Source organism: Lissotriton vulgaris, chromosome 5 (assembly GCF_964263255.1).
Source record: "Lissotriton vulgaris chromosome 5, aLisVul1.2, whole genome shotgun sequence".
NCBI lineage: Eukaryota > Metazoa > Chordata > Amphibia > Caudata > Salamandridae > Lissotriton > Lissotriton vulgaris.
In genome coordinates this window covers 359,364,549-359,391,928 of record NC_141693.1, presented here as the reverse complement: position 1 = coordinate 359,391,928, position 27,380 = coordinate 359,364,549, and the positions used below count along the sequence as shown (strand labels likewise).

Below are 27,380 nucleotides of genomic sequence, written 5' to 3'. Positions count from 1 at the left end.
GGCCTGCCACTGCAGTTAGAGTGCAGTTTTAAACTGCCATTTCGATCTGGAAAAATAAACTTTTTGTCAGGTATAAATCTTCCTCTTTAATACTTATACGTCACCCCTGAGGTAGTTCCTAATGGCTCATAGAGCAAAGTAGGACATGTGTATTTACGTTTTACATATCCTGGCAGTGAAAAATTCTATAAGTCATTTTTCACTGTAGCAAGGCTAACTCTCCCACAGACTAACACTGGGTTACCTTATAACACCTAATAAGAGAAAAATTCCCTTTGGGACCATTTAGAGAAATATTTCTTCCACTCATTAGAATTGTAATTTAAAATCCTCTTTTATAGTAAAGTCGGATTTTAAATTACCATTCTGAAAATTATATTTTTATAAAGTTGGCTTTTTTTCTGCCTAAAACAAACGTGTCTTTCTGCCAACGTCCAGGGTTATATGTCCGCTAATGACTCTCCGGGGGTGTGATGTGTATTCGTTTGAGACAGGGGACAAAAGTGCCTCGAGTGGGGAAGGGTCTTCCTCTCTGGAACAGGATGGCCAGGGGGCGTAGCACTCAACCCGTTCCAAGATTGAAAGGGTTGCCAGCGAGCTGTGCCCACCCCCATCCTGACTTCTGAAGGTGCCTGCACCGTCACTGGCTAATGCAGTTCACAACTGGACCTGCCTGGTCTTTGTTACATTAGACAGATTGGCTCCGAACCCAGGGGAAAGGCAGGAACTCACCAAAACTAGTTTCGAGTTAGACAAAGAGGGTGACTCCTCTACACACAGGCTGACACTGGGTCTTAAAGTGACGCCATCAGAACCCCTTGTCCATGAAAATACTCATGGCCATTAGAAGATTCAGAAAAAGGGCTGTTATACAGTTCCTACTAATCTAGTAGGACTGAGTATTTCGAACAACAAAACTTCATAATACCGAGACTGAGCCTTATATAATCAGTTGTTATTGATCTGTTCGGCTAGCTCACAGTATTGCATAAAAGTTTTAAACTCACAGAGTTTTATATGTTGTTAGTAACCTAGAACATAAATCTCAGATTCCCAAGGAAATCATGGAAACGGATCTACCCTTTCATTTGTAACGCTTGCATGCCCAAAGTGACACAAAGAAAAAACACAATATTGCATTTTCAAACAATTATTGTAAGGAGCTTTATAAGATTAGTGAAAAATACAAACAATTCAATCATGGTGATTGTTCATAACGTAGCTAATGTTACTCCTACCTATTGTTAGTCTCTATGCTAAAAAGAGCATTTCAGGAGTACCCATCTGCACGGTTTGTAGGAATGGCCTAACCACATACTCTGATAGTGTATATTAGGGGTCCAGGTTTAGTGCTTCCTTCTCATGATGAAGGTCAGGGAGAGCAGTACTACATAATCATGCAGCGTTCCAAAATAACTTTGGCAGAAGTGTACCTCTCACTCACTTCCACACGAATGTGGTTGAAATAATAAAACCACCAGCTAATCAAACTGTGTGAAAGGTTCATAACAGCGTGTTAATTTGAATAAAGCAGAAGGTTGTCTCCTTGCGAGCACAAAAAGTAATACAATACCTCAAGTTCCGATTCTGTGGGTCCCTGGAACTGACTGTGCAGACCTACAGGGTGATGTTGCATATCAAGAAATAGGGGCCTATTATGATTGTGTTTTTTCCGCAACCTCCGGGCCGGCGGAAGCCACCGCCGGCCCGGAGGATGCGGAAAAACCGCAGCGGACCCACCAAAGACCCACCACCACATTAGGATGGCTGGTGGGTCCTGGTTTCCGTCCGCAGCTTTTCCGCCGCGGTTGGCTTACAACCGCGGCGGAAAAGCTCTAATATGGTGACGGTGTCTCTCAGACACCGTCAGCCATATTAGGATGGGCTGTTAAAAATGCTTTTCCGCGGCGGGTTTTCCGCCGTCGAAAAGCATGTGTAACTTCACTGCGGGGCCCGTTGCGGGCCCCCTGGGTGAAGGGGGGGGTGGGGGGTGCACATGGGGGGGTACCTATGGTACCCCCCTGCATTTGTATGCAGAAATCGTCAGGCACCGCACGGTGCCTGCTGCTTTCTGCATACAAATGCAATGTATGCATTTTTACCATTGCGGCGGATGCAGCTTGAAGCCGCACCCGCCGCAATGGTAAAAATAGAGGATGTGACCGCCAGGGTGGCGGTCACATCCTAATTGCACAGGAGGGAACTCCGCAGGCCATGCGGAGGTTCCCTCCTACTCTATGGTGGCGGACGGACTCAGGTCCGTCCGCCATCATAATCGGCCCGTAAGTGCATGCAAGGGCCATTCTCGCAATAGGAAAACATGTGCAAACCACCGTCAGATATGAGGCTAAGATAAAACATGAATAAAAATGGGAGCTGAATGTAAGTCGCATAACGCCTTCCACCAGTGGAAAAGGAGACGACTCAAAGAAAAATAATCAATAATATATTAAAAGATGTGCTTTACACAAATTTAAAAGCCTTATGTTTCACGTAAACATTCTAGCACATCGAGCCGAATCTAAAAGCTATAAAAAAGGCCAATAAAAAACCATGCAAACTAATAAACAATACGGAATACATTTTCAAAAAAAGAAAAGGCCAATCAAAGAGTCGAAGAGCAAAAATGTGGCATCTCCAACAAGTCTGACATACCAAGATCCGGAATGTCAGCAGAGCCCAGGACAAAACCTGCATCAACAGAAACCACATCAGCAGAGGCCGGTAGAACACTATCCAAGTAGCAAAGTGTCTCCAGCCTGGTCAGCAGAAGTCTGCCTTCTTTAAGAACGGAGACAATACATGCTTGCCTTTAACCCAGGACCACAGAAGTCACTTCAAATGTCAGTTGGCTGACCTCCTGTTAAAGCTACAGGAACAAAACACGCTTCCAGAATCCTTACCTGCAACTGCCAGCTGACCAGCACCAACTGGACCTGCCTGGACCATGCTGCTGGGCTCTGCTGGAATAAGTCTTAACCCGAAGAGGCGCACCAGCAGGTTCTGAACCTTGGGCTGGTGTTAGAGGGTACTCCTTTAACTTACTAATTGCAAGAACTTGACTCCATGTGAAAACCCAGAGGCTCAGGGCTCTTTGTGTCAGAAAAGAACCATCCCTTTTCTCCTTGCAAATGTGAGCGGACTTCACCGAGACCAACGCCAGACCTGCATCTAAGAGCCAAAGCAAACTCCCTGACTACAGACTCCAGTCTTCACCTGCAAAGTGTTCTTCGTGTCAGCAATGACCACGATGCATTTCCCGTCAAACCAAAGTACCAACCGGCTATCAGCTCTTCACAAGAATAGATATTTCCTTACGGTCAAGTAGCGACCGGCAACTAGCTTTCTGCAGCAACAACGATCTCCTTGCGGTCCCCCGCCAACTCAAAGCTCGGCTCACGTGGAACTGGACTAAGATAATCTTCCACCAGGATGAACCTGGTCCCAGTATCTGCCCTACTGCATCACGGCTGGCCTGAACGTTTAACTTTGTCCTGGTCCAGTGTGACCAAATAACTTCGATTGGCGCTTTTGCTTCTTGACAATATTTTTAACAAAAACTTTAAAAATTGTAATCCTGTTCTACTGTTTAGATTTCTGTAATTTCTTGTGTTGTGCTTTCATCTTATCACTGTTTGAGTGCTTCATGAATACTTTACACATTGCTTCCAAGTTTAGCCAGACTGCTTTCGTGCCAAGCCAAATGAGGGTTAAGAAAGCGTTTATTTTGTGGGTCACCATGACAAGGATTGTGTTTATTATTTGAGTGTGGCACTCACTTCACCCCACTAATAACTCAATTTCTTACACTGATGATAATATTTTTTGATCCCGCGAGCACGACCTGCCCATGATGACGTCTAAGTTTCAACCAGGAGTTTTAGAGCTTTTAGCCTTCCTTAAGGCTATGGGCTATAAAACCCACACCCTTGCTCGCCAACATTTACGAACGTTTGATCAGCACTAGTGTATAGAAGCAAATAGAGTCAGGATTAAGTAATGATCCTAAGAGCAAGATAATGATATAAAATGAGTAATAATGAGTCACAATGGGTGCACCTGCCCCAACTATATGGTCACCGGTCATATTCAGCCAATTAAGCATTAAATGTATTTCATATTTCCAATGCTGAGCACAACACTGGGAATTGCAGATACAAAAACTATAAAAGAACTACTTATACAAAATTCTCAGTTACAAGAAAGATCGTGAACACCTAGAAAAAGCACACAGTTAGGATCATAGGATAAACATTGCCTGGATAGACAATGAGTATTAATGGTATGAAAGCTGGACTTGAGGAAGCATCTGTGGTCATAAAATATTCTGGAAATATACAAAAGAGATGAGCTGATGGTTAGGTAAAACTAGAGATTTACAGCTCCATTGTTACCAAGCAACAGCAATCACCCTCATTGGCAATTCACTGTTGTTGAGCTCATAAGGTATTATAATGTAAAACAAGAAAGTAAAATAAACACTTTTACTACTTTTAAAAAACAATAACAATGTTTTAAAAATGCAATATCAACAGTGTAAAAGACACACAGCATAAAGCTTAATTTTTTTTAATGAGGTCATTCATTTGAGATAAATTAGTGAATGCTACTCCAAAGTATCCAGAAATAAATGCCAGACATACTAGTGAAAACAAGCAACCAAAAGACCACAAAAACCTCTACCCTATGAAGGAGACATCTTTTAATCTTTACTCAAAAGTGCTAGCGCTGCATCAACCTTTTTTAACGTTATATTTTATAAAAATATATCATCTTGGTGACGTGTAAAATGAACCATAAAGAAAAAGATGGGATACTGATCCTCGTTGTAAGCTGACACACTTTTATGTCAATTTTAAAGGTAAATGATTGGCGTCATTGGTCAGAAGGAAGAGGGAGCATCTCCAGCTTAACCAATGAAAGCAGCCAACTCAGAGAGGGAGAAGACACTGTGCCTATATATGCTTACTGTTAGAAATGGGGTCTCTAGTTGGCAATGGTTTGCACCGTTGATCAAGTGGGGACTCTTCTTCCTAGTCAGGGTAAGGGGGATCCACTTCTAAAATAACCCCTGCTCACCCCCTTGGTAGCTTGGCAGTTCTGTCCTCTCTGGTGCAGCTTCCTGGCAGGATGTGGAGACAGCATTGCCCTTGGCAGACCAGGCCCATTCAGGTGTGAAAGAAATCTCCTCCCCCTACTCTGAATGCAGCCCAGGTCTATTCAGCCCAACCCTGACTCACCCTGGAAAGGTAGGACACAACTAACCCCCCCCCCCCCAAGTGGCTGTCTGAACAGAATGCACATCCCCAGTCCCTGTCACTCCAAAGCCAGACAGTCAATATACAACCTAGCAGAGGCACACTGGATGGTTAGGCAAGAAAATACCTACTTTCTAAAAGCGGTATTTTCAAATCCAGAATGAAAAAATCACCCTCACTAAAAGATGCATCTTAACATTTTGAGTTCAGGCATATCAAACTTTATTTTCCTATCTTGTTCCCATGGGTAGTAATGCTCATAAGATGCTATGAGCAAACTCCCTCTTCAGTCCTATGGGGACAGATAGCCGATTGCCACACACATCAGGGCATGTCCTACCTTTCACATACACTGCACTCTGCCCACAGGGGTACCTTGGGCCTACCTTAGGGGTAACTCACATGTAAGAAAAGAGAAGGTTAGGGCCTGGCAAGTGGGTGCACTTGCCAGTTCGCAGTGCTAGACTGCACACATGCACTGCAATGGCAGGTCTGACACCTAGTTGCAAGGCTGCTTGTGTAGGTGGCACAACCAGTCCTGCAAGCCTACTAGCAGCATTTGGTTTACAGGCCCTGGGCACGCACAGTGCACTGTACTAGGGACTTAAAAGTAAACCAAATAAACCAATCATGGAAACATCAATCCATAACAACAACTGACAAAGGTAGCACTTGCACTTTGGCACTGAACAGCAGTGGCAAAGTGCCTAAAGCATCAAGACCAGCAAAACGAAGTCCAACACACAGCAAAAACACAGGAGGCAAAGGCAAAAATACAGGGGAAAACCACACCAATGATGCCTGGTCTCATTCTTACCTTTTGCAACTGCCATTCGCCATGAGATTGTATAGTCCCAGATAAGTGAAGAAAGACTTTAAGTCCCAGGTTATTCTTTGTCTGACCCAGTAGGGTCATGTGTACAGTCTGGGTGATCCATGTATGGGACAGGACGAGATCCTAGAGATGGCACTCAAAAATCATGGCACAGCAGGTGAAGGGAGTTTGAAAGGATCTCAATCAAATGTGATTTATAAACAGCAGCCTGGTGATCCAACCACAGCCTAATCGAGAAAAGTAGATGTTCCAAACCACTGTACCCATGTCATTTAGGGCTAACTCCAGCATCAGCTGTGCCATTTATGTTCTGACCCTAACTGCAGCGAGAATTAGAATGCACCTAGTGTCCCCCTAGATCTTACAGTGGACCTCAAAGTCGCAGTAGAATTTTTGAATTCCGCTTGTCAATTCTTGTCAAGTTACATCTCTCTTCTCCATTGGTGCATTCCAGAAGCCTCAGCCAGAAAACCTCATGTAGTTAAAGGAACCAGGAAGCTGCAGCAAGGAATGAGATTACACCCAGTGTCCCCATAACTCTGCTCCATCGAAGGCTACACGGACAGATTTGACCAGGTGTACGACAAGTACATTTGAGACTGAGTGAACTTCAAAATCCCAAAAGGATTTTGAGATTCAACTTGCCATTCTAGCCAATGTTAAATACATTTTTCTACTCCATTGGTGCATTCAAGGAGCCTGAGGCAGAAAACCTGATGGGTATGGTGGAAGAACTAGGAAGCTGCAGGTTTTCATCCCCTGACTGAAAGGGGTGGGTACGGGTATAAAAGGGCAGATGATCATTATGTTATATTTTAAGGAATTAAAAATCAGTGTTTCTGGAATAATTTTGGAATGCCTTTATAAAGCATGTAATGTATTTTCTGTCTAGGGCTTTAAAACTGCAAACAGTGGAACGCAACCCGGAGTACCGCCCACCTTTGGTACATCCTGAGATGCTGAAGTTAGTTTATCTGGGAAATCATTAAAAAAATATATTAAAAGTGGACATCAGGGTACAGCACTGGTAAACGCTAGTTTCAATGTAAAAAAGGATTTAGAGTTGTCAATTTAGACCAATGTCAACCTGGCATATTTTTCCTTGTAAAGTTATGCGATTGATTGCAACATAAATTCACTAATCCGAGCAGTCTGCAGTGAGTCCCAAAAAATGGTGTGTTAACTGAACGGAACGCAGACTTTAAAGTGATACAAATAAAAACAATGTGGGAGGGTGTTATGGCCATTAATCTATGTACTCTCCACAAAGTGCCACCGTGAATACCAGGGACCCGTGTACTTACTGTCCATTACCCAGTGGGCCTTCAAGTGCAGTTGCTGGGTCCTGCTGTTCTTGGGGAGCTATATGGAGAGCACCCCAGTGCTTTCTCTCAGGTCATGCCTAGGTGTGCTCTATCTTTAGTTCCAGCATTCATATTTCTTCTCCCATATTACAGGCAAATCCTCATCTTCTATCGGCAGTAGCCTTATATATATGGCTCTCTGGCTTGGAAGCCACAAAACCTTGTTAGCTGCTCCAAGGCGGCATCTGTTAATGCCGTAGAATGGATCTCCTTCCTCACGATTGTGATTCTGGAACTCCTTCTTCCTTTAGGGGTCACTTTGAAGGTGGTTCCTAGTAGTCACCAGTCAAGAGTTGTTACATTGTAGAATTGTACTGCTTTTAATAACCCTTTTTGTCGTGGGTGTGTGTGCGGGGGAAGGGGGTGGGTTGGTCACCCTGATACTCTTTGCTTTTTGCCCTCTAAATAATGCTCTTAGTTTAGATCCTTTATTGCTGTCCCTGCTCTAAGAATGACTCTTCTACAAAAATGTAATACCTCAGCATGTGATAGTGTTTTGTTGGGGCATGTAGTTCTGTACTACTGCTTTGGACCTATACTTTCCTATATTTTGTTTATGTCTATTCGATTTTTTCTCCAACAATTGTGCCATCTTTTGGGAGCAATCGCTAATTTATGTTTTTATATCAGTGGACTAGCAATATGGCTTCAGACAATATTTGTAACTTAATCTTCGCCTCTAAATGACAGGGGAAGAAACAATTAATTGCACTGTGCCCCTCACAGAGAAGCAGCACATGAGCGTGAGCCCAGAGGCAATCAAAGGTGCTTGTACAATTGACAACTCCATCAATGTTATTATGTAACACAGTCTGGGGAAATATGCTGCGGACACAGTTGTAAAACAGATGTTACTGACAAATCTCTCTTACTCCCCCGTCTTTATCTAATATTAGAACATTGGAATGTTGGGAGCTCCATTGAAAACAATGGAGTGCTCCGGTCTTATAATGGCTGGTATAAGCCCGGAGCTCCAACATTCCAATGTTTCTTTGTTCACAGCTCTGGCTGTGAACAAAGGCTTCAGGGAGCCTGAGGGGATTCCAATCCCCTCGCGCTCCCTGAAGGCTTTCTTTAATTTGTTAGAACATTCTGCCCTCTAGTGGCAGAATGTTCTAATAGCCTTATAGCCCTTCGTAGCAGGGCTATACCGGGTATTAAAGTCCCGCTGCTTTGATAAAGTCCCTCGCCTTCGGCTCGGGCCTTTAACGCTGCAGCGGACCTTTAATAGCTGGTATAGTCCACTACGGCGGGCTATAAGGCTATATTAGAACATTGGAATGTTGGTAGCTCCATTGAAAACAATGGATGCTCCGGGCCTATAATGGCTGGTATAAGCCCGGAGCTCCAACATTCCGATGTTTCTTTGTGAACACAGGCTTCAAGGAGCCTGAGGGGATTTCAATCCCCTCGTGCTCCCTGAAGGCTTTGTTTTATTTGTTATAACATTCTGCCCTCTAGTGGCAGAATAATCTAATAGCCTTATAGCCCTTCGTAGCAGGGCTATACTGGCTTTTAAAGTCCCTCTGCTTTGTTAAAATCCCTTGCCTTTGGCTCTGCCCTTTAATGCTACAGCGGGCCTTTAACAGCCGGTATTACCTGCTACGGCGGGCTATAAGGCTATAATATTAAATGTCACATCAAACACACAAAAAGTGCTAGGAGGATTGTCTGCAATAAGTCTAATATTGGCAATCGCTTGGGGTAGCATTCCAACTCATCTTTCTTTTGCCCATCATGCCACCTCAGTTTTGACCCACTCATATGCAAATCAGTATTGACCCTGCTCCAATACGAACAGTCCAGCCCGAACTTATAGGTTGATCATAAACCTATCAAGCACCCTCTGAGAAATCATCATATTGGCTTGATATTGTGCCCTGCTCTCTGTTTTGCAGTTTTTACACCACTACATTCCTATGCCGAATCACAGATTAGACTAGAGCTTAATTTGTTAATGTAGCGTTATAAGGTTAATGAGTTTTGGTCTGGTAAAAGCTTGTGTGCAACAGGGAAGCCAGAATCTGACTTTTTGAGCCAACGTCCAATATACAGCAGCCTCTCCGGGAACAAAGGTTTTAAGGCTGAAATGAAGAGCCAAGTAGAGTTGTCATGTGTAGTTTGGGAGTATTACAAGGGTAGGATAAGTGCTAAGTATATTAACGACAGCTGTGAACCATGCTCCCCCCTTTATGTCTAACGTATCCCTTTAAAAATAATAAACAGAAATAAGTATATTCGCTATTGCTTTCTTTTTGTACCCCTGCAGGAAGGAAGATTATGATGTTTGATCTATTGCTTAATTAGTGACTTCTGCCGCCTAAGACAAGAACACGCGGGACAGTTTTACACAATATCTGAAGAAAGCTCTTGAAGTCTCTAACTCATGAAAACAAGCTTGTGCCTGTCTCTCCCCTAAAACATTTGCCTTCGGAAGTCAAAATCCTCGAGCATCGGCCTCTTTAGTAGTTGTTTACCTAACGATTGGATGTGATTTCCCCAATGTGATGATATTGATGTACCTCATGCATATTTATATGGTTTTATGCAAAGTGCTTGAAAGTAGCTTTAACTTTTGCTTCAGTTGATATATTTCAGTAGATCCATCTCTCCTGTTTTATATCATTAGGATTAAAAATGAATTCTATTCTGTTTACCAGAAATAAATGTTATCTATTTTATTATTGTGATAATTTTAGGTAATCAATTACAATAACGAATTCAATGTAATTTCAAAATGTTATCACTTCGCTGTATTCTCTTTCTGTAGCAGCTGGATTCTCCAAACCTATCCCAGAACTCACGGTGGATATGCAGAGTTGCTGAATGCAAATATTTGATATTGCTGACTGGGGAGTCACTCCAAGGTGCATTAGGTTAGGTTGGATTAGCTCAGGAGTTTACCACTGGTAACACAACACTAAAGATGCAGCACTTCTGGAAAGATCCGCACTGAATCAGGAATGGAACAGAAGAGGAAGACAAACCTCTTGCTTCGACCATTTAGGGAAGGCATAAGGCATACTTGTGTTCGTACGTTTTGGCTCTAGCTCTATTAAAACAGGATGGACACTGTCTGCATCTTTGATCTCTGACAATAAATTTTGGCCCGGATGTCAAACACTCCCAGACGTTAAGACTTGTTTGATGAAGCTATGTACCATGAGTGGGGTGGCTTAACTCCGGAAATCCAGATGCAAGTCACACCTTCTCAAATGGGACGAACGGTTGGTTGTTTTTCTGGTTTGGATGCAAGGATGAGGAATGACTAAAAATGTCCAACTTAGCAGAAGCATCATCAGAGATGCCTTGAACGGCCTGTGACATCACATGGCTGACTCACTGTCTAACCATTAGTCTTTCAATAGTCTCCTATTCAGTCTGGAGGGTCTGAGGGACCAAGAAGAAACAGAAACGACAGAAAGTCGTCATCAAGGGTTTTAAAGCTTTGTTTAAACCCTGTTCCTGTTGCTCCGTGCTTGAAAGCTGACTACGCTTAGTTGACATTCATGCTTGGATGGTTCCTTTTAATGACGTTTGGTTGCTGGTAACTTGAGTCAGACACAACCCGGATGCAAACCGGAAATCAAGAGGCTAAAGTTTCTGCAGACTTGCGCCAACTTGGAGGCGTCTCGTGGCACAAGGACGTCCGTGCAAAATGTATTATTCTGCACGACCTGCTCATCAGCTTTGTATTATTATTTATTTAATGTTTATATAGACATAGCTTGAATATACCAGTTCATCGGAGCAATTGACAGCAAAAGGGATACATTAAAAGGTGAATGAATGGTTTAGGCAAGGGTATTAACAATCATAAATTGGCTCTGGCGTCATGTCAGGAGCTTAAGTCCAATCATTGGCCATATCCAAGCTAGCCAGCAGTTTGCTTGAAGATGTTCAATTAATCAGGATCTCAACAATATCAAAGTGGGAGAAGTGTATACCTTGGAAATCACTGCCCCTGGGTGCTTTGTTCGGCCAGTAAAACCTGGTCGACATGGATCGTATGTTTGAAAAAACAGTGGGTGGGAGCCTGAATGGGTGGTTTTGTAGAAGTATAAAAATCTGGGAAGAACTAGCATCTTATAGGGTATTATTTGTCCTGGGAGGTTCAGAGTCAGGGGGAGAGAGGTCCAAGAGTCTAGGTCTGTCCGGGTGCATGTTAGGATCGGGACAATATTTAAGTCCCATGCCGTTTGCGGGTTATAAGTAATGTGCATCCCCAGGTATTTGAAGGAGCTGGAAGCGATCCACATTCTGGAGTCGGGTAATAACAAGTGGGGGGGGTGGGGAGGGGTGCGGAGGTGGTGCCTGTCAGGTGAATGTATTGCACTTTTTGCCAATTGACCCCTAGCCCAGCTGCATCTCCGTGATCGTCCCGCATGCGGATGAAGCATAGTAGGGTCGCCTGTGGAGACTAAGTACAGAGGAGCATGTCATCTGCAAAAAAGGCAATCCTATCTTCGTGGTTCGGGCACCAGGAGAGGCCTTGGACTTGGACATCCACTCTGACCCAGCAGCCATGGGGCTCAACGGCTAGGGCAAAAAGGAGGCGCGATAAAGGGCACACCTGCCACGTACCTTGCTGAATGGGAAATGGTGTGGAGCGTGTCCCCTTGACAAAAACTCTCACACTTGGAGAGTAGTAGAAAGTCCTTATCAGTGTAAGAAATTAAGGCTGAGATTCACATGTGTGCACACCTTGAATAATAAGGGCCAGTGCAGTGTGTTGAATGCTGCTTTGTGGACGGCAAATAACAGTGCTCCTGGACCCAGTAGCTTCTCAAGGTGGGATAGGGCTGTTTGAAGCCTAGGTAAACCGTGCTGGGTACGCCAACCGGGCATGAAGCCATATTGGTCCTCGAGTACCAGCATGTTGATAATCGTGGCCAGTTTTGATGCCATCATTTTGGTCAATAGTTTTGCTTTTGTGTTTAGGAGTGAGATAAGCTTGTATGAAGAACACAGAGGCGGTGGCTTGCTGGGTTTGAGGATAGTGGCAATGGTGGCATTTTTAAGGTTGGGTGATCAGATCCAGTACAACGAGGTGCCAGTAGGGAGTTACACAGTTTAAAAATTTCAACTTGGAGGACTATATCGTGAGGCCGTAGACTATTGTATGGATTGTTTTTAGCTGTGGGTGGCCTCTATATATTGTATAAGTTGTGGCTGTATATTACAAAGGCCTCCACGATTTTGTTAGAGCCGTGTGTATGTCTGCTGTTGGGGTGAGTTTCATGAGGATTATATTAGGACTTTCTCTGTAGTCAGTAGATGAATTTACTGGCTTTGTTGCCATGTTCGTATAATTGGTATTGGACAAGAGATGCTGCTGTACAGGCCGAGTTAAGGAGCTTCCAATTTATAGTATTGTAGAAGTCTCCTAGTCGTTGATGGTGCTCGGAGGAGCTATCAGACAATTGTTCTAGTGCTAATATTTAGGATTCAAGGAGCATAAGCTCCTGTTCTTTGTGGCTTTTGTGCAGGTGAATCGCCATGTCCGTCCGTCCTCTGACACCCATCGTGAATGCTTCCCATAAGGATGTGGGGGAAGTTAATGAATATTAGTTTAAGTCAAAGTAATCTGTGATTACTTTCTCTAAGGAGATCTATCAGTGTGTCATCCTGGAACCACCAGGTGTTAAGTCTCCAAACACCTCTCTCCCTGTGGGGCACCGTTCCCTGGTGTAACTTGACTGAGGCATGGTCTGAGAGGCCCCGTGGGAGGATGTGAATGTTGTGTATTAAATATAGGGAATTTGTCAACGTGAAGAAATAGTTGAGCTTAGAGTGGGTTTTGTATGACGCCTAGCAGTGGGTGAATCTCAAATCTAGAGGGTACCACTTATGCCATATGCATCTGAAGCCATAGAACGAGCCCATTTGCTGAGAGCAAATGTGAGGGTTGAGGGGGCGGTCGAGGAAGTGTGTTTGAACCTGTCCTTAATATTGTTGAAGTTTCCTCCCAGTATTAATATGCCCGGTTGAGTTTGTGACAGGGCAGACAATAGGTCTTGAAGCGTGGTATTAATGAGGGCTGGTAGGATGTAGACGCTGCCCACTGTCCCTCGTCACCCATCTTTGGTGCCTTCAAGGAGAATATATCTACCAAGTGTGTCTAGTTGGGACATGGTGATGGGTAGTGGGCATGTATGATGGAGCAGGATCGTGGCCCCTCTCGCTCCTCCAGCGTACCCCATGTCGGACACTCTAATGTAACCACTATGGAGAAACTAGTTCCGAATAAGTGGGCCCCCTGTAGGAGGAAGATTGCTGGGGCTTGTCGTTTAACATATTGGAGGACTGCACCTCTCTCGATTTTGCCTAGTAAACCATTAACCTTCCATGTTAGTATCTCGAGTTGTGGGCCCATCAGTGTGGTCGAAATGTTGTATGGGGATGGGTCAGTGATGATCGAATAAAGAGATTTGTGTCATAAACAATTAAACCACATATGAAGAACAACACCTGTAACCAGTAACGAAGTCCCTGTGTCCCCCCAACTACCCCCTCTCTCTACACTTTCCCCCTGAAAACATCTGTCGCCCATTAAACATTACAGACTTTCCATAGAATAGAGATAGTAGGTATGGGGCAGCACCGAGTGATCAATCGTGCATACCTTGGTCTGATGCCCATTGACAGTCAGCCACTGTGTCACCAGGGTCCCCCGGTTTCCTCTTAATTTGTCGCATGCTGTACTGTTGGTGCTGTGAGGGTTTAACTAAACGTCAAAGATTGTCTTCTCCAGGGGGGACTTCAGGGTCTCGAGTGCCTGCATAGGTTCATACCCGACAAGCTCCATTCGAAATCCCTCCTTGGGGAACCTCTCCTACCAGAGTGTGGGACCCCTCTGCCTTTGCCCAGGGGGCACTCATCTAGCCATTGCCAGGCCCTATCTGGGTGATCAGAGAATATTGTTGTTCCTGGAAGAGGACCTTCAATTTGACCAGAAAGCGTAACATATATTTCAGGTCCATGGCCCACAGCTTCTGTTCTACTTGGTCAAACAATTTCCACTGTGCCTGGACTGTCCTAGTGTAGTAAGGAGAGATGAGGATTTTCGAGGACTCATGCAGGGTGTCATCTGTGGTTCTAGCCGTGCTCAGTATTAAGTCCCTGTCTCAATAGTTGAGCAAGTGGGCGATGATTGCTCATGGTGGGGCACCGGGCGAGGTTGTAGGGCAGGCACCCTGTGGGCGAGGTAGTATGGCAAGCACCCGGTGGGCGCATTCTATGATAAAGCAAAAAGAGATCTGATCCTCCATAGGAAGCAGGAATATTTCGGGTTGGCATGAGCGCCCCTCAGCATTCTCTAGTCTTGCTACTGTCTCGGAGCTTGTCACTTGAAGTTTGCAAACTGTTTACTGCAGTGCCATCGCTGTGTCTTCTAGGGCTGAGATACGACCCTCAGCCTCGACCACTTGGGTCGAGGTGTCTTGCAGGACCTGCCGGACGAGCATGACAATTGTTCCAACCTTATCAATTTTAGTTTCCAGTACGGTTCTTGATTCCCAATTGGCAAGGACGAGGGCTTCGTTGTCGATCGCCGGGCTGTGAGCTGCTGCCTCTGCGTGTGAGGCAGCTTGCCTGCCGAGATCATTGGAGTCTGCATTGTAAAGTGGCGGCTTGGTGCATTTGTCCAGCTTTCATTGGCAGGGTGCCAGTTTGTCCTTGGTCATATTTGTAAGCTGGTATCGCCAGACCCCCCTCTCAGGGGGGCACGAGCAATACCAGGCCTATACTTCAGGGTCTCTACCACCAATGGAGCACCACAGCCCTCTGATAGCAACACCAGGCCTGCCATATCCTCTCACTTAAGCAGCACCGGAACAACACTCAAGGTATGGTGCGAGGGTCGCTTTTCACCTCCCAGGGATCACCACTGTCTCCTCTTTGTGGCTGGCATGCCAATAGGTTCTGTTATTGGTGCAATCAGTGGGAGGCCGACAGGGGTACCGCGGTTTTGGCGCCGAGGCCACAATGGAGCCAATCCTCGGAGGTCATCACTGATCCAGTTGGTGGAGTGGGAGGGTTTTGTATGCACAAGGTCAGGGGGTTGGACTAAGTGCACCAAGGGGGCACCCAGCCTGGGACCCCCTGGGCTCTTAAGGCCGTTAATGGTAGTAAACCCAGTTCTCGACTCCACTGTCATGTTGGCGGTCCCTTCGATGCCTTGTGTTATCTACTTCCCACCAGGCTGCATGTGAGAGCTCTGCCCTCTCTCCACCGGCCCTCCAAGTGGCAGGCATGGGACACAGTGGGCCTCCAACTCATTTTCTGCAGGCCACAGTCAGCTGCCCGTCCACATTTTTAGCTTTTCTTGATGGTGGGGGGGGGATGGGGGGGTGGGTGAGGGGGGGGAGTGTTGCTACCCCCCAGGTGTTCAGCGTGCCGGCCCAGCTCCAAATCGGCCAAGGCTATCACTGCTTAGCATCTTCCTTGCCACGTGGCCCCGCTGGGCTGGATGGTACCTCCTGCCGATTCTGGCCACTTTGGGCCGTCTCCCTCCTGCAGTGGCTACCAGGGTCATGTAGCGTACCAGGGGCCTACATGGCAGGGGTCATTGGCAGAGGGAGAGTATTCTGAGACCTGGAGCAGTACTACAGTGCGGCTGCCCTCTTACTGCTTCAGCCATGACCCCTCTTACCTCCACTATTTTCAATGGGTGTGTGTTGCAGAACCAGTGGTTGCCCATATGTACTCCTGGGCCTACTACTTTTTTTTAATAGCAGTAACATACACTCAGATTTTGAGAATAAGAAAAAAAGTAGTAATCTTATTCAAAAGTGTAAATTACTCAAAAGCGTAAATTACCTTTTGAATCAGGCACAGAAAGCTCCTGGGTGATTTTAGGTCCCACCTAAGGACATCTGTTTGCCAATTGGGAAGAGAATTATTTTCAAAGCCATGTGCTTCTGTCCTTGGAGCATAGAGTAAGCATGGGCGCAAAATCCGTTCCGCTCGCGGATTTGTTGCGGATTTTTAGCAAAACCGCAATCCGCAAATTCCCGCGAATTTGCTGAAAATCCGCAAATCCGCGAGCGGAACGGATCCGGGGGGCAAAAGTTCAAGCTTCAAGCTTGTAACTATTTTAGAATGGCACCGGCAAGCTGCCAGCGCCATTCTAAAATAGTTACTAAGTTAGCTTCAACAGGAAGCACTAATAGAAGCAGGTGCTCGAGTTTAACTGAATTCGAGCACCTGCTTTATTGTATCTATTAGTGCTTCCTGATGAAGCTAACTTAGTAACTATTTTAGAATGGCGCTGGCAGCTTGCCGGCGCCATTCTAAAATAAAACAGGAGAGGGGCAGAGGGCAGAAGGGCACAACAACGAGTGTGGCAGAGGGCAGAAGGGCACAACAACGAGTGGGTCAGAGGGCAGAAGGGCACAACAACGAGTGGGGCAGAGGGCAGAAGGGCACAACAACGAGTGGGGCAGAGGGCGGAAGGGCACAAAAACGAGTGGGGCAGAGGGCAGAAGGGCACAAAAACGAGTGGGGCAGAGGGCAGAAGGGCACAAAAATGAGTGGGGCAGAGGGCAGAAGGACACAACAACGAGTGGGGCAGAGGGCAGAATGGCAAAAAAACGAGTGGGGCAGAGGGCAGAAGGGCACAAAAACGAGTGGGGCAGAGGGCAGAAGGGCACACAAACGAGTGGGGCAGAGGGCAGAATGGCACAAAAACAAGTGGGGCAGAGGGCAGATTGGCACAAAAACGAGTAGGGCAGAGGGCAGAAGGGCACAACAACGAGCGATCTCGCACAAAAAAAACCCACGAACACACAAAGCGCCCGCGAACACGCAAATCGCCCCGCAAACAAGCAAAAAAAATCCACAAATTCGCGAATTTTGCGGATCGCGAATTCGCAAATCCGCAAATTCACAAAATTCGCCCATACTTAGCATAGAGGGGAAAGACCCCAGCTACTTGCACGACGTCCTCACCCCACACAATACTAGTTGTCAGCTAAGATCAACAGTAGCCATTTACTTAAAATTCCTAGGACAAGAAAGGCAGGGATGGGAGCTCGCTCATTTGGCTATCTATCGGCCAAAAACTGATACACACTACGCTTTTGCTATGTGCAGAGAAATCTGAACCCACCTTTCGTAGAGACCTGAAAACATGGTTATACCAGCTCTAGTTCGATAACTTTTTTCCCACTCCTGCTGATGTGCTACTAGCGTGGGGACACACCTTTGGGGGTAGCCAGGCACTCTACAAATAAACTATTATAATTATTTTCTGTTCCTGTTTGTCAGAGACCTCATGTTCCCACTACACGTACAACTACATACATATATATAGTACAGAAAAAGAGGAGACGTTAGTTCAGCCCCCCCACCCCCTTCAGCCATTGGCTGATAGCATTTTTTTAAAGTTGGCATTGGCTGGGTGGGTTTTCCTTAAAATAGGCATTCTGTAGAAAGTTATATGGGACATAAAGTAGTATACTTTGGTAACCTCTCCACCGTGTTGCCATCTGTCCCCCTGCCCCCCACTGTTTGGCAAGAATGGCCCTCCTGTCCACTATTCCTGCTGCCGTGCACTATCCAGATTTAATTCACTTGCATTTTGGCGTTAACAGTTCTGGTTTAATTGCTTCACAAGCATTGGCAAAGCCAAACCATTCCAAACTAGAACTCCATACATGTGTACACATATACCATAGCCATTTTTCAATGGAATTTTTCATGCTTTTTTGCAACTCCATTACAACATGACCACCAAGAATGCACGCATATGCATGGGCGCATCTTGTAATGCAGTGTCAATAAATCATAAAAACTGCATTCAAGATGGCTGCTGCGCTTGCAGATTTATGCACTGTGATTATACTGTGATGGAGTTTAAAATCAACATAACATGATTGCATTGTGACTATGTTGCAATGGATCTTCTTAGGTTTTTTTAAACCCCATAACAAGGTGGTCACTGTGCATCCACCCAAAACAAAGCACAATATTGGCAAAACCTATCGGTCAGTCCCGGTAGCAAAAACAGAACCCTTTTCCCCGAGCTTGGTGATTTATCTAGCTATGCATTGAGGGAAACATCACTGAGAACTACTAAACTGCAACGCTCATCAAAACTGGGTTAAAGTCACGTACCTGCATCTTTTCAATCATTTCAAATAAGTCTGAGTTCTGAAAAAACAAAAGAGAATAACGATTTTAAAATTTACAAGCATACTAATTTCCAGATTTATGACTAGAAACAATACTGCTTTTTTGGAGGAGTTGGATATGGAAGTGGCCGTAAGAAATAACAACATTTGACATCATTATTTTGCTCTGGCAGATAGTGTGTTCTTTATTGTTTCAATTTGATGTGCTAACGATATATTGGCAGCTATAGTCAGGCAGCAGGAACGTCTGACATCCTTGGAACCTAGAGGAAGAGTCTGTGTTGACAACCGACATACGCACAGGAAGTTCAACATGGAAAGTGAAAGAGACGGCGTGCTGGTAGACCATGACCAATATACAATCACAATAACACCAAGGACATTGCCTGTACAAGATTCCTTCATGAGCAGTCAGAGAATCGCTAGAAACGCAGAAGCATGCCAAGCATCTTTGGTGCAAGCATCAGAAAAGACTACTATAGTACATACCGTACAAACAAATGTTCCCTTTCATACAAACAAACAAACACAGCAAGCAGGTGAAGCACAGGTAGCGATAGCTTCTATAATGCATAGAACAAGTAAAGCATGTCCAGCAGCAGGGCACAGTTCCCTCACACACAGAACAGGTACAGTGCAGGAAGCAGCAGTGCAAGCTTCTCTCACAAACAGTGGCAGAATTAAGGCAAAGATTCCTGTAGACAAGATTATCAGAGAAAACTGGTTGTGGCAGAAACAGGAAGCAGTCTTGGGTATCCCAGTGGTTATTTTTTAGGGTTAAATTCTGAATTATTTTAATTCTCTTTTTTATTTTAGGAATCTGCTAATAAAGAGCTTAATCTGTAGGTGCTCAACTCGGAGGGAGCCATCTCACCAGAGTTAGAACATGAAATCCACAAGTTACACACAGACCTCTGCATCTCTGTGTCTAGAATTGGAATTTGTGATGTATAATTTACACACAAATCTTTAGACTTAGTGTGTTTGGCCACTACAGTTTCAGACCAGGATACCAATCTATGCAGTAAACATATATAATAACCTTGCACTATTTCTTGTTGGGAATGGAACCAGTGCCCTATAATTATGCATTGATTATCTTCTCTAGGTAAATTACACACTTGTGGTATCTTACTCATATGTTACCCTCTAATATGGAAGTGTTTTAAGCCTTCTTTTTTTCCTATCACTTTTAGGTCATATTTCCTGGTAAATATTTATTTTAACATTCTGGTGACTATCTTCTTTCCTTTTAAGGTCGTGCCTGGGCAGTGCATGCGCTGCTGCAAGCCATGCAGTAGTGGAGTATGACTTTGAAGCCTCAACCACTTTCCGCCCATATTTTTAATTGGCTTGTGTCATTGTCCTTCGTAAATGCTGGCTTAGGAGTTGATATTAGGCTTGTTAGTCCCTCCATGGTACCGCCTTGTCTGCATTTGTTACCTCCCATACGTACTGGACCTTTTACTGGTGTTACATGGTCTGCTTTATAAGTTGGTGAGCACTAGTTTCTTTAATGCTCTTCCCCTATTCTACCCAGAATATCGCAGTACCCGATCGCTTTTATTTTAATTGTAATGTTTTTCTTTTCATTTATGTGGTCCGCTTTAACTATAGCGGCTGCGTTTATTCAATTACTTAATATACGACGCGGTCCGCTTTCACTTAAGCGCCCACGCTTATTTAATTACCAGCGTTGCCACTTTCACTTAAGCAGCCGTGCTACAAGCTTTTGAAATCAATTTTTTTTCATCACTTTAGGTGAAAGTTTTTAATTTTAAACACTGCTCACTGCAATCTGAATTTGCAAGCAGCGTCTAAAAAAAGAGGAGCAGCCAACATTAAAGTGCTCTTGCATTTGCGAGAGTTTGAGCTCTTGGCATTAAAATTAACAATGCCTTTTATATATGTGTTGCTTTTAAAAACATATAAATAAAAGGCATTGCCATTTACAATGCTAATATCTTAAGCGCTCTTAAATGCGAGACCGATTGCATTGAAAATGCTTGTTTATTACGGCTCGAACTTTTTATAATGATTTTCATTAGTTCTACTTTTATTTCACTTTCCCTAACTTTTGCTCATGGCTTATATATTTTCATATGTCATTTCATTTTATTCTCAACTTTTTTGTTCAGTTTCCATTCGGTTGATTTCTATTTGGTTCTTTTCTTGCTACATTTTGCAACAGTTTGCTGCTTAGCTGTTCCTTTCCTTCTCGTGTTTGTCTGCCGCTAGCCAAGACCTTTTGGTTTTGGTTTTGCATGTATAATATACGTACTTCCAGGGACTTTGAGCCAGCCCTCGTCATTCATTGATCTGATATTGGGTCATTCACATTTTTCTTCTACCCACTACAGCAAACAGCATGTAGCAGCAGGTCAGCCCACTTCGGCCACTGACTAACTTCCCTATGAGTGATAGCATTCTTCCCTTTCACGCGGAGCACAAAGTAGTTCCGTCCAGTGCCAGAAACGTCTGTGGCAATGTATGCTTTTTGAGAACCGAAAAAATATATTTGCTTTTAGATCTATTGACTTTTGCCAATGCTTGTAATTTCACTTTCAGGTGATCTTTCGTTTCTCTACTTTTCTGCCCCTCATTCTTGCTCTAAGTCCTCGTGATATTTTTTTTCTCATTGTTTTCTTCCTTTCCTCCTCATAGGTGCGCTGATACCTGATAATGTGATGAATTCAGCGACCCATCAAAAGCTGTCTTCTCCACATTGCACATGTGGCATATGCAAATCAGCAATCTTTAGGTGAGTGACTACTATCGTTGTGCTGAAGATCACTATGCACAGTGAATATGATTCAGCAACACATAAAAGAAAAGTCACAGAGAGGCTCATAGGAAATAGCAATACCTTAAGCGGGATTAAAAAGATGGCAGGATGTGGAAGGGGTGTGACCTAAGAAGCATACATAAATAATACAGCCACAAGAGTGTGGCCTATATAATAAAGGGTGTGGCTTAGTACATGTGAACTAGAATCCTGCGCATGACAAATAGTGTATTACTGGATAACAAATAACAAAAGTCAACAGGCAACAAAATATTTAACAGCTGAAAGAGAACTATTCTCCTACTCCGTATGTAAAAACCACGTGACAAGGTAATTTTAAAGGGTAGCAACGCCTTAACTGCTTGCTATCACTTTCCCTGGAGATTCAGTTGTAGAAAGGCTACAACTTTGTTGTTAATATTCATTCGAATTAAATAGTATATTTAGCACTGGGCCACCAGTGGGAAATAACAGTTTTCACTTTGTGACTTGATCCCCATACACAACATCGACTTCCGGTGACGTTATATTTCAGGTTTGCTATGTGACAGGCTGACAGGTACAGTGTTTTTTTTTTCTTCAGGAGCAAAGAAATAGAGAACACACAAGGGCCTTAATTCAGCATTGGCTGTTTGCTTTTTTGGGGTTACACCTTGCCTGGTCATGGTTCACTTAACAAACTGAGAAAGGGACATCGGAAGGCCGGGCCCGGTAGAGTACCTGGTCGCCAAGCTCAGACCGCTTCTGACAACTTTTGCAGTCACAATGTCACAGGTGAAGTTCAACCCAACACATAATTCTGGGCATTGAATGGCCCACAATACAAAATGCCAGAAACACACAATCATTTTAATTTTTAGGTCTAGCCTGGGCAGTGCATGCACTGCTCTGCGAGACATGCTGTATTGAGGTATGGAATAGAGGCTCCACCCATTTGTCGCCCACCTGTTCAATTGGCTCCTGTTACTGTCCTTTTGAAATCAGTGTTTTTCATTCGTGAATAGGCTTAATAGTCCCACCTTGTTACTACCTTGTCTACATTTATTAACTCCCATAGGGACTAGACTTTTTACTTGTGGTGTTACACAGTCTGTTTTATCTAGTCGGTGAGCACTATTTTCTTTATTGATCTTCCCCTATTCCACCCAAGATGTTGCAGCACACCAACTGCTTTTACATTGTAATTATTGATGTAGTTATTTAATTTGCAGCGTGGTCTGCTTTCACATTAGCAGCTGTGTAACAGAAACTTTTTTTTTTAGTGAATTCGCCCCATACCGTGCTTTCACTTTAATGTTGCAAACAAAACAGGTGATGGACAGAATATGGATCAATGTCACACATTCACCCCAGTCCAAAGATCTGGGCCCAAATCCATCATTTTTTTGCACTCCACACCACCCTGGGTTAGACAATGGCGATATGCAAATCAGCTCTGACCCTGTGCCCCATGGGAACAGTCCAGTCCGAACTACAAAAGCCATGTCCTTCCCAGAACGGAATCAAGCATCCGAGGACCGGACCGGTTTCGAGGTAACACCTCTCATCAGCCCGGCTAGCTTGACTCCAGTGGTGTGGGGTGCCTGGGACCCACGTCTGAGCATCCCCAGCGCACTTATGGCGGTAATTGCAAACAAAACAGGTGATGGACAGAATGTGGATCAATGTCACACATTCACCCCAGTCCAAAGATCTGGGCCCAAATCCATCGTTTTTTTGCACTCCACACCACCCTGGGTTAGACAATGGCGATATGCAAATCAGCTCTGACCCTGTGCCCCATGGGAACAGTCCAGTCCGAACTACAAAAGCCATGTCCTTCCCAGAACGGAATCAAGCATCCGAGGACCGGACCGGTTTCGAGGTAACACCTCTCATCAGCCCGGCTAGCTTGACTCCAGTGGTGTGGGGTGCCTGGGACCCACGTCTGAGCATCCCCAGCGCACTTATGGCGGTAATTGCAAACATAACAGGTGATGGACAGAATGTGGATCAATGTCACACATTCACCCCAGTCCAAAGATCTGGGCCCAAATCCATCGTTTTTTTGCACTCCACACCACCCTGGGTTAGACAATGGCGATATGCAAATCAGCTCTGACCCTGTGCCCCATGGGAACAGTCCAGTCCGAACTACAAAAGCCATGTCCTTCCCAGAACGGAATCAAGCATCCGAGGACCGGACCGGTTTCGAGGTAACACCTCTCATCAACCCGGCTAGCTTGACTCCAGTGGTGTGGGGTGCCTGGGACCCACGTCTGAGCATCCCCAGCGCACTTATGGCGGTAATTGCAAACAAAACAGGTGATGGACAGAATGTGGATCAATGTCACACATTCACCCCAGTCCAAAGATCTGGGCCCAAATCCATCGTTTTTTTGCACTCCACACCACCCTGGGTTAGACAATGGCGATATGCAAATCAGCTCTGACCCTGTGCCCCATGGGAACAGTCCAGTCCGAACTACAAAAGCCATGTCCTACCCAGAACGGAATCAAGCATCCGAGGACCGGACCGGTTTTGAGGTAACACCTCTCATCAGCCCGGCTAGCTTGACTCCAGTGGTGTGGGGTGCCTGGGACCCACGTCTGAGCATCCTCAGCGCACTTATGGCGGTAATTGCAAACAAAACAGGTGATGGACAGAATGTGGATCAATGTCACACATTCACCCCAGTCCAAAGATCTGGGCCCAAATCCATCGTTTTTTTGCACTCCACACCACCCTGGGTTAGACAATGGCGATATGCAAATCAGCTCTGACCCTGTGCCCCATGGGAACAGTCCAGTCTGAACTACAAAAGCCATGTCCTTCCCAGAACGGAATCAAGCATCCGAGGACCGGACCGGTTTCGAGGTAACACCTCTCATCAGCCCGGCTAGCTTGACTCCAGTGGTGTGGGGTGCCTGGGACCCACGTCTGAGCATCCCCAGCGCACTTATGGCGGTAATTGCAAACAAAACAGGTGATGGACAGAATGTGGATCAATGTCACACATTCACCCCAGTCCAAAGACCTGGGCCCAAATCCATCGTTTTTTTGCACTCCACACCACCCTGGGTTAGACAATGGCGATATGCAAATCAGCTCTGACCCTGTGCCCCATGGGAACAGTCCAGTCCGAACTACAAAAGCCATGTCCTTCCCAGAACGGAATCAAGCATCCGAGGACCGGACCGGTTTCGAGGTAACACTTCTCATCAGCCCGGCTAGCTTGACTCCAGTGGTGTGGGGTGCCTGGGACCCACGTCTGAGCATCCCCAGCGCACTTATGGCGGTAATTGCAAACAAAACAGGTGATGGACAGAATGTGGATCAATGTCACACATTCACCCCAGTCCAAAGATCTGGGCCCAAATCCATCTTTTTTTGCACTCCACACCACCCTGGGTTAGACAATGGCGATATGCAAATCAGCTCTGACCCTGTGCCCCATGGGAACAGTCCAGTCCGAACTACAAAAGCCATGTCCTTCCCAGAACGGAATCAAGCATCCGAGGACCGGACCGGTTTCGAGGTAACACCTCTCATCAGCCCGGCTAGCTTGACTCCAGTGGTGTGGGGTGCCTGGGACCCACGTCTGAGCATCCCCAGCGCACTTATGGCGGTAATTGCAAACAAAACATGTGATGGACAGAATGTGGATCAATGTCACACATTCACCCCAGTCCAAAGATCTGGGCCCAAATCCATCGTTTTTTTGCACTCCACACCACCCTGGGTTAGACAATGGCGATATGCAAATCAGCTCTGACCCTGTGCCCCATGGGAACAGTCCAGTCCGAACTACAAAAGCCATGTCCTTCCCAGAACGGAATCAAGCATCCGAGGACCGGACCGGTTTCGAGGTAACACCTCTCATCAGCCCGGCTAGCTTGACTCCAGTGGTGTGGGGTGCCTGGGACCCACGTCTGAGCATCCCCAGCGCACTTATGACGGTAATTGCAAACAAAACAGGTGATGGACAGAATGTGGATCAATGTCACACATTCACCCCAGTCCAAAGATCTGGGCCCAAATCCATCGTTTTTTTGCACTCCACACCACCCTGGGTTAGACAATGGCGATATGCAAATCAGCTCTGACCCTGTGCCCCATGGGAACAGTCCAGTCCGAACTACAAAAGCCATGTCCATCCCAGAACGGAATCAAGCATCCGAGGACCGGACCGGTTTCGAGGTAACACCTCTCATCAGCCCGACTAGCTTGACTCCAGTGGTGTGGGGTGCCTGGGACCCACGTCTGAGCATCCCCAGCGCACTTATGGCGGTAATTGCAAACAAAACAGGTGATGGACAGAATGTGGATCAATGTCACACATTCACCCCAGTCCAAAGATCTGGGCCCAAATCCATCGTTTTTTTGCACTCCACACCACCCTGAGTTAGACAATGGCGATATGCAAATCAGCTCTGACCCTGTGCCCCATGGGAACAGTCCAGTCCGAACTACAAAAGCCATGTCCTTCCCAGAACGGAATCAAGCATCCGAGGACCGGACCGGTTTCGAGGTAACACCTCTTATCAGCCCGGCTAGCTTGACTCCAGTGGTGTGGGGTGCCTGGGACCCACGTCTGAGTATCCCCAGCGCACTTATGGCGGTAATTGCAAACAAAACAGGTGATGGACAGAATGTGGATCAATGTCACACATTCACCCCAGTCCAAAGATCTGGGCCCAAATCCATCGTTTTTTTGCACTCCACACCACCCTGGGTTAGACAATGGCGATATGCAAATCAGCTCTGACCCTGTGCCCCATGGGAACAGTCCAGTCCGAACTACAAAAGCCATGTCCTTCCCAGAACGGAATCAAGCATCCGAGGACCGGACCGGTTTCGAGGTAACACCTCTCATCAACCCGGCTAGCTTGACTCCAGTGGTGTGGGGTGCCTGGGACCCACGTCTGAGCATCCCCAGCGCACTTATGGCGGTAATTGCAAACAAAACAGGTGATGGACAGAATGTGGATCAATGTCACACATTCACCCCAGTCCAAAGATCTGGGCCCAAATCCATCGTTTTTTTGCACTCCACACCACCCTGGGTTAGACAATGGCGATATGCAAATCAGCTCTGACCCTGTGCCCCATGGGAACAGTCCAGTCCGAACTACAAAAGCCATGTCCTTCCCAGAACGGAATCAAGCATCCGAGGACCGGACCGGTTTCGAGGTAACACCTCTCATCAACCCGGCTAGCTTGACTCCAGTGGTGTGGGGTGCCTGGGACCCACGTCTGAGCATCCCCAGCGCACTTATGGCGGTAATTGCAAACAAAACAGGTGATGGACAGAATGTGGATCAATGTCACACATTCACCCCAGTCCAAAGATCTGGGCCCAAATCCATCGTTTTTTTGCACTCCACACCACCCTGGGTTAGACAATGGCGATATGCAAATCAGCTCTGACCCTGTGCCCCATGGGAACAGTCCAGTCCGAACTACAAAAGCCATGTCCTTCCCAGAACGGAATCAAGCATCCGAGGACTGGACCGGTTTCGAGGTAACACCTCTCATCAGCCCGGCTAGCTTGACTCCAGTGGTGTGGGGTGCCTGGGACCCACGTCTGAGCATCCCCAGCGCACTTATGGCGGTAATTGCAAACAAAACAGGTGATGGACACACCCCTTTCTTTAGACACTGCTCACTGTAACCTGTATAGGGCAAGCAGCGTCTAAAGAAAGCAACACGGCCACCATTAAAGTGGTCTTGCATTTGCGTGAGTTTGAGCTATTGCCATTAGGCCATTAGGACTCCTAACTTTACTACTCCTAAACTGAGACAAATCCTAACTTTAAGACTTTCGGTATTCACGGAAGGCATTTAGGAGTCCTAAAGTTAGGACTCCTAACTTCTGTGAATACAAAAATTAGTAAGTGCCTTCTGTGAATACCAAAATGGTAGTTAGTTTAGGACTTTGCCTTAAGTTAGTTCTGTGAATTGGGCCCTAAATATCTTAGGTTGAAATGGGGTGTGTGCTAATTGTTTTTAAATAATTAGAT

The 27,380-nt window shown here is 45.6% G+C and overlaps 1 protein-coding gene across 2 annotated transcripts in view; it reads right to left on the bottom strand.

Moving 5' to 3' along the window:
* RAP1GAP (RAP1 GTPase activating protein) overlaps positions 1-27,380 on the bottom strand; it is an 870,529-nt gene that overhangs the window by 197,224 nt on the left and 645,925 nt on the right. For both annotated transcript variants that reach the window (XM_086921674.1, XM_086921673.1), the window contains one exon: positions 18,576-18,611. In XM_086921674.1, the coding sequence (XP_086777800.1) occupies positions 18,576-18,611 (36 nt within the window). The remainder of the gene's footprint in view (positions 1-18,575; positions 18,612-27,380) is intronic.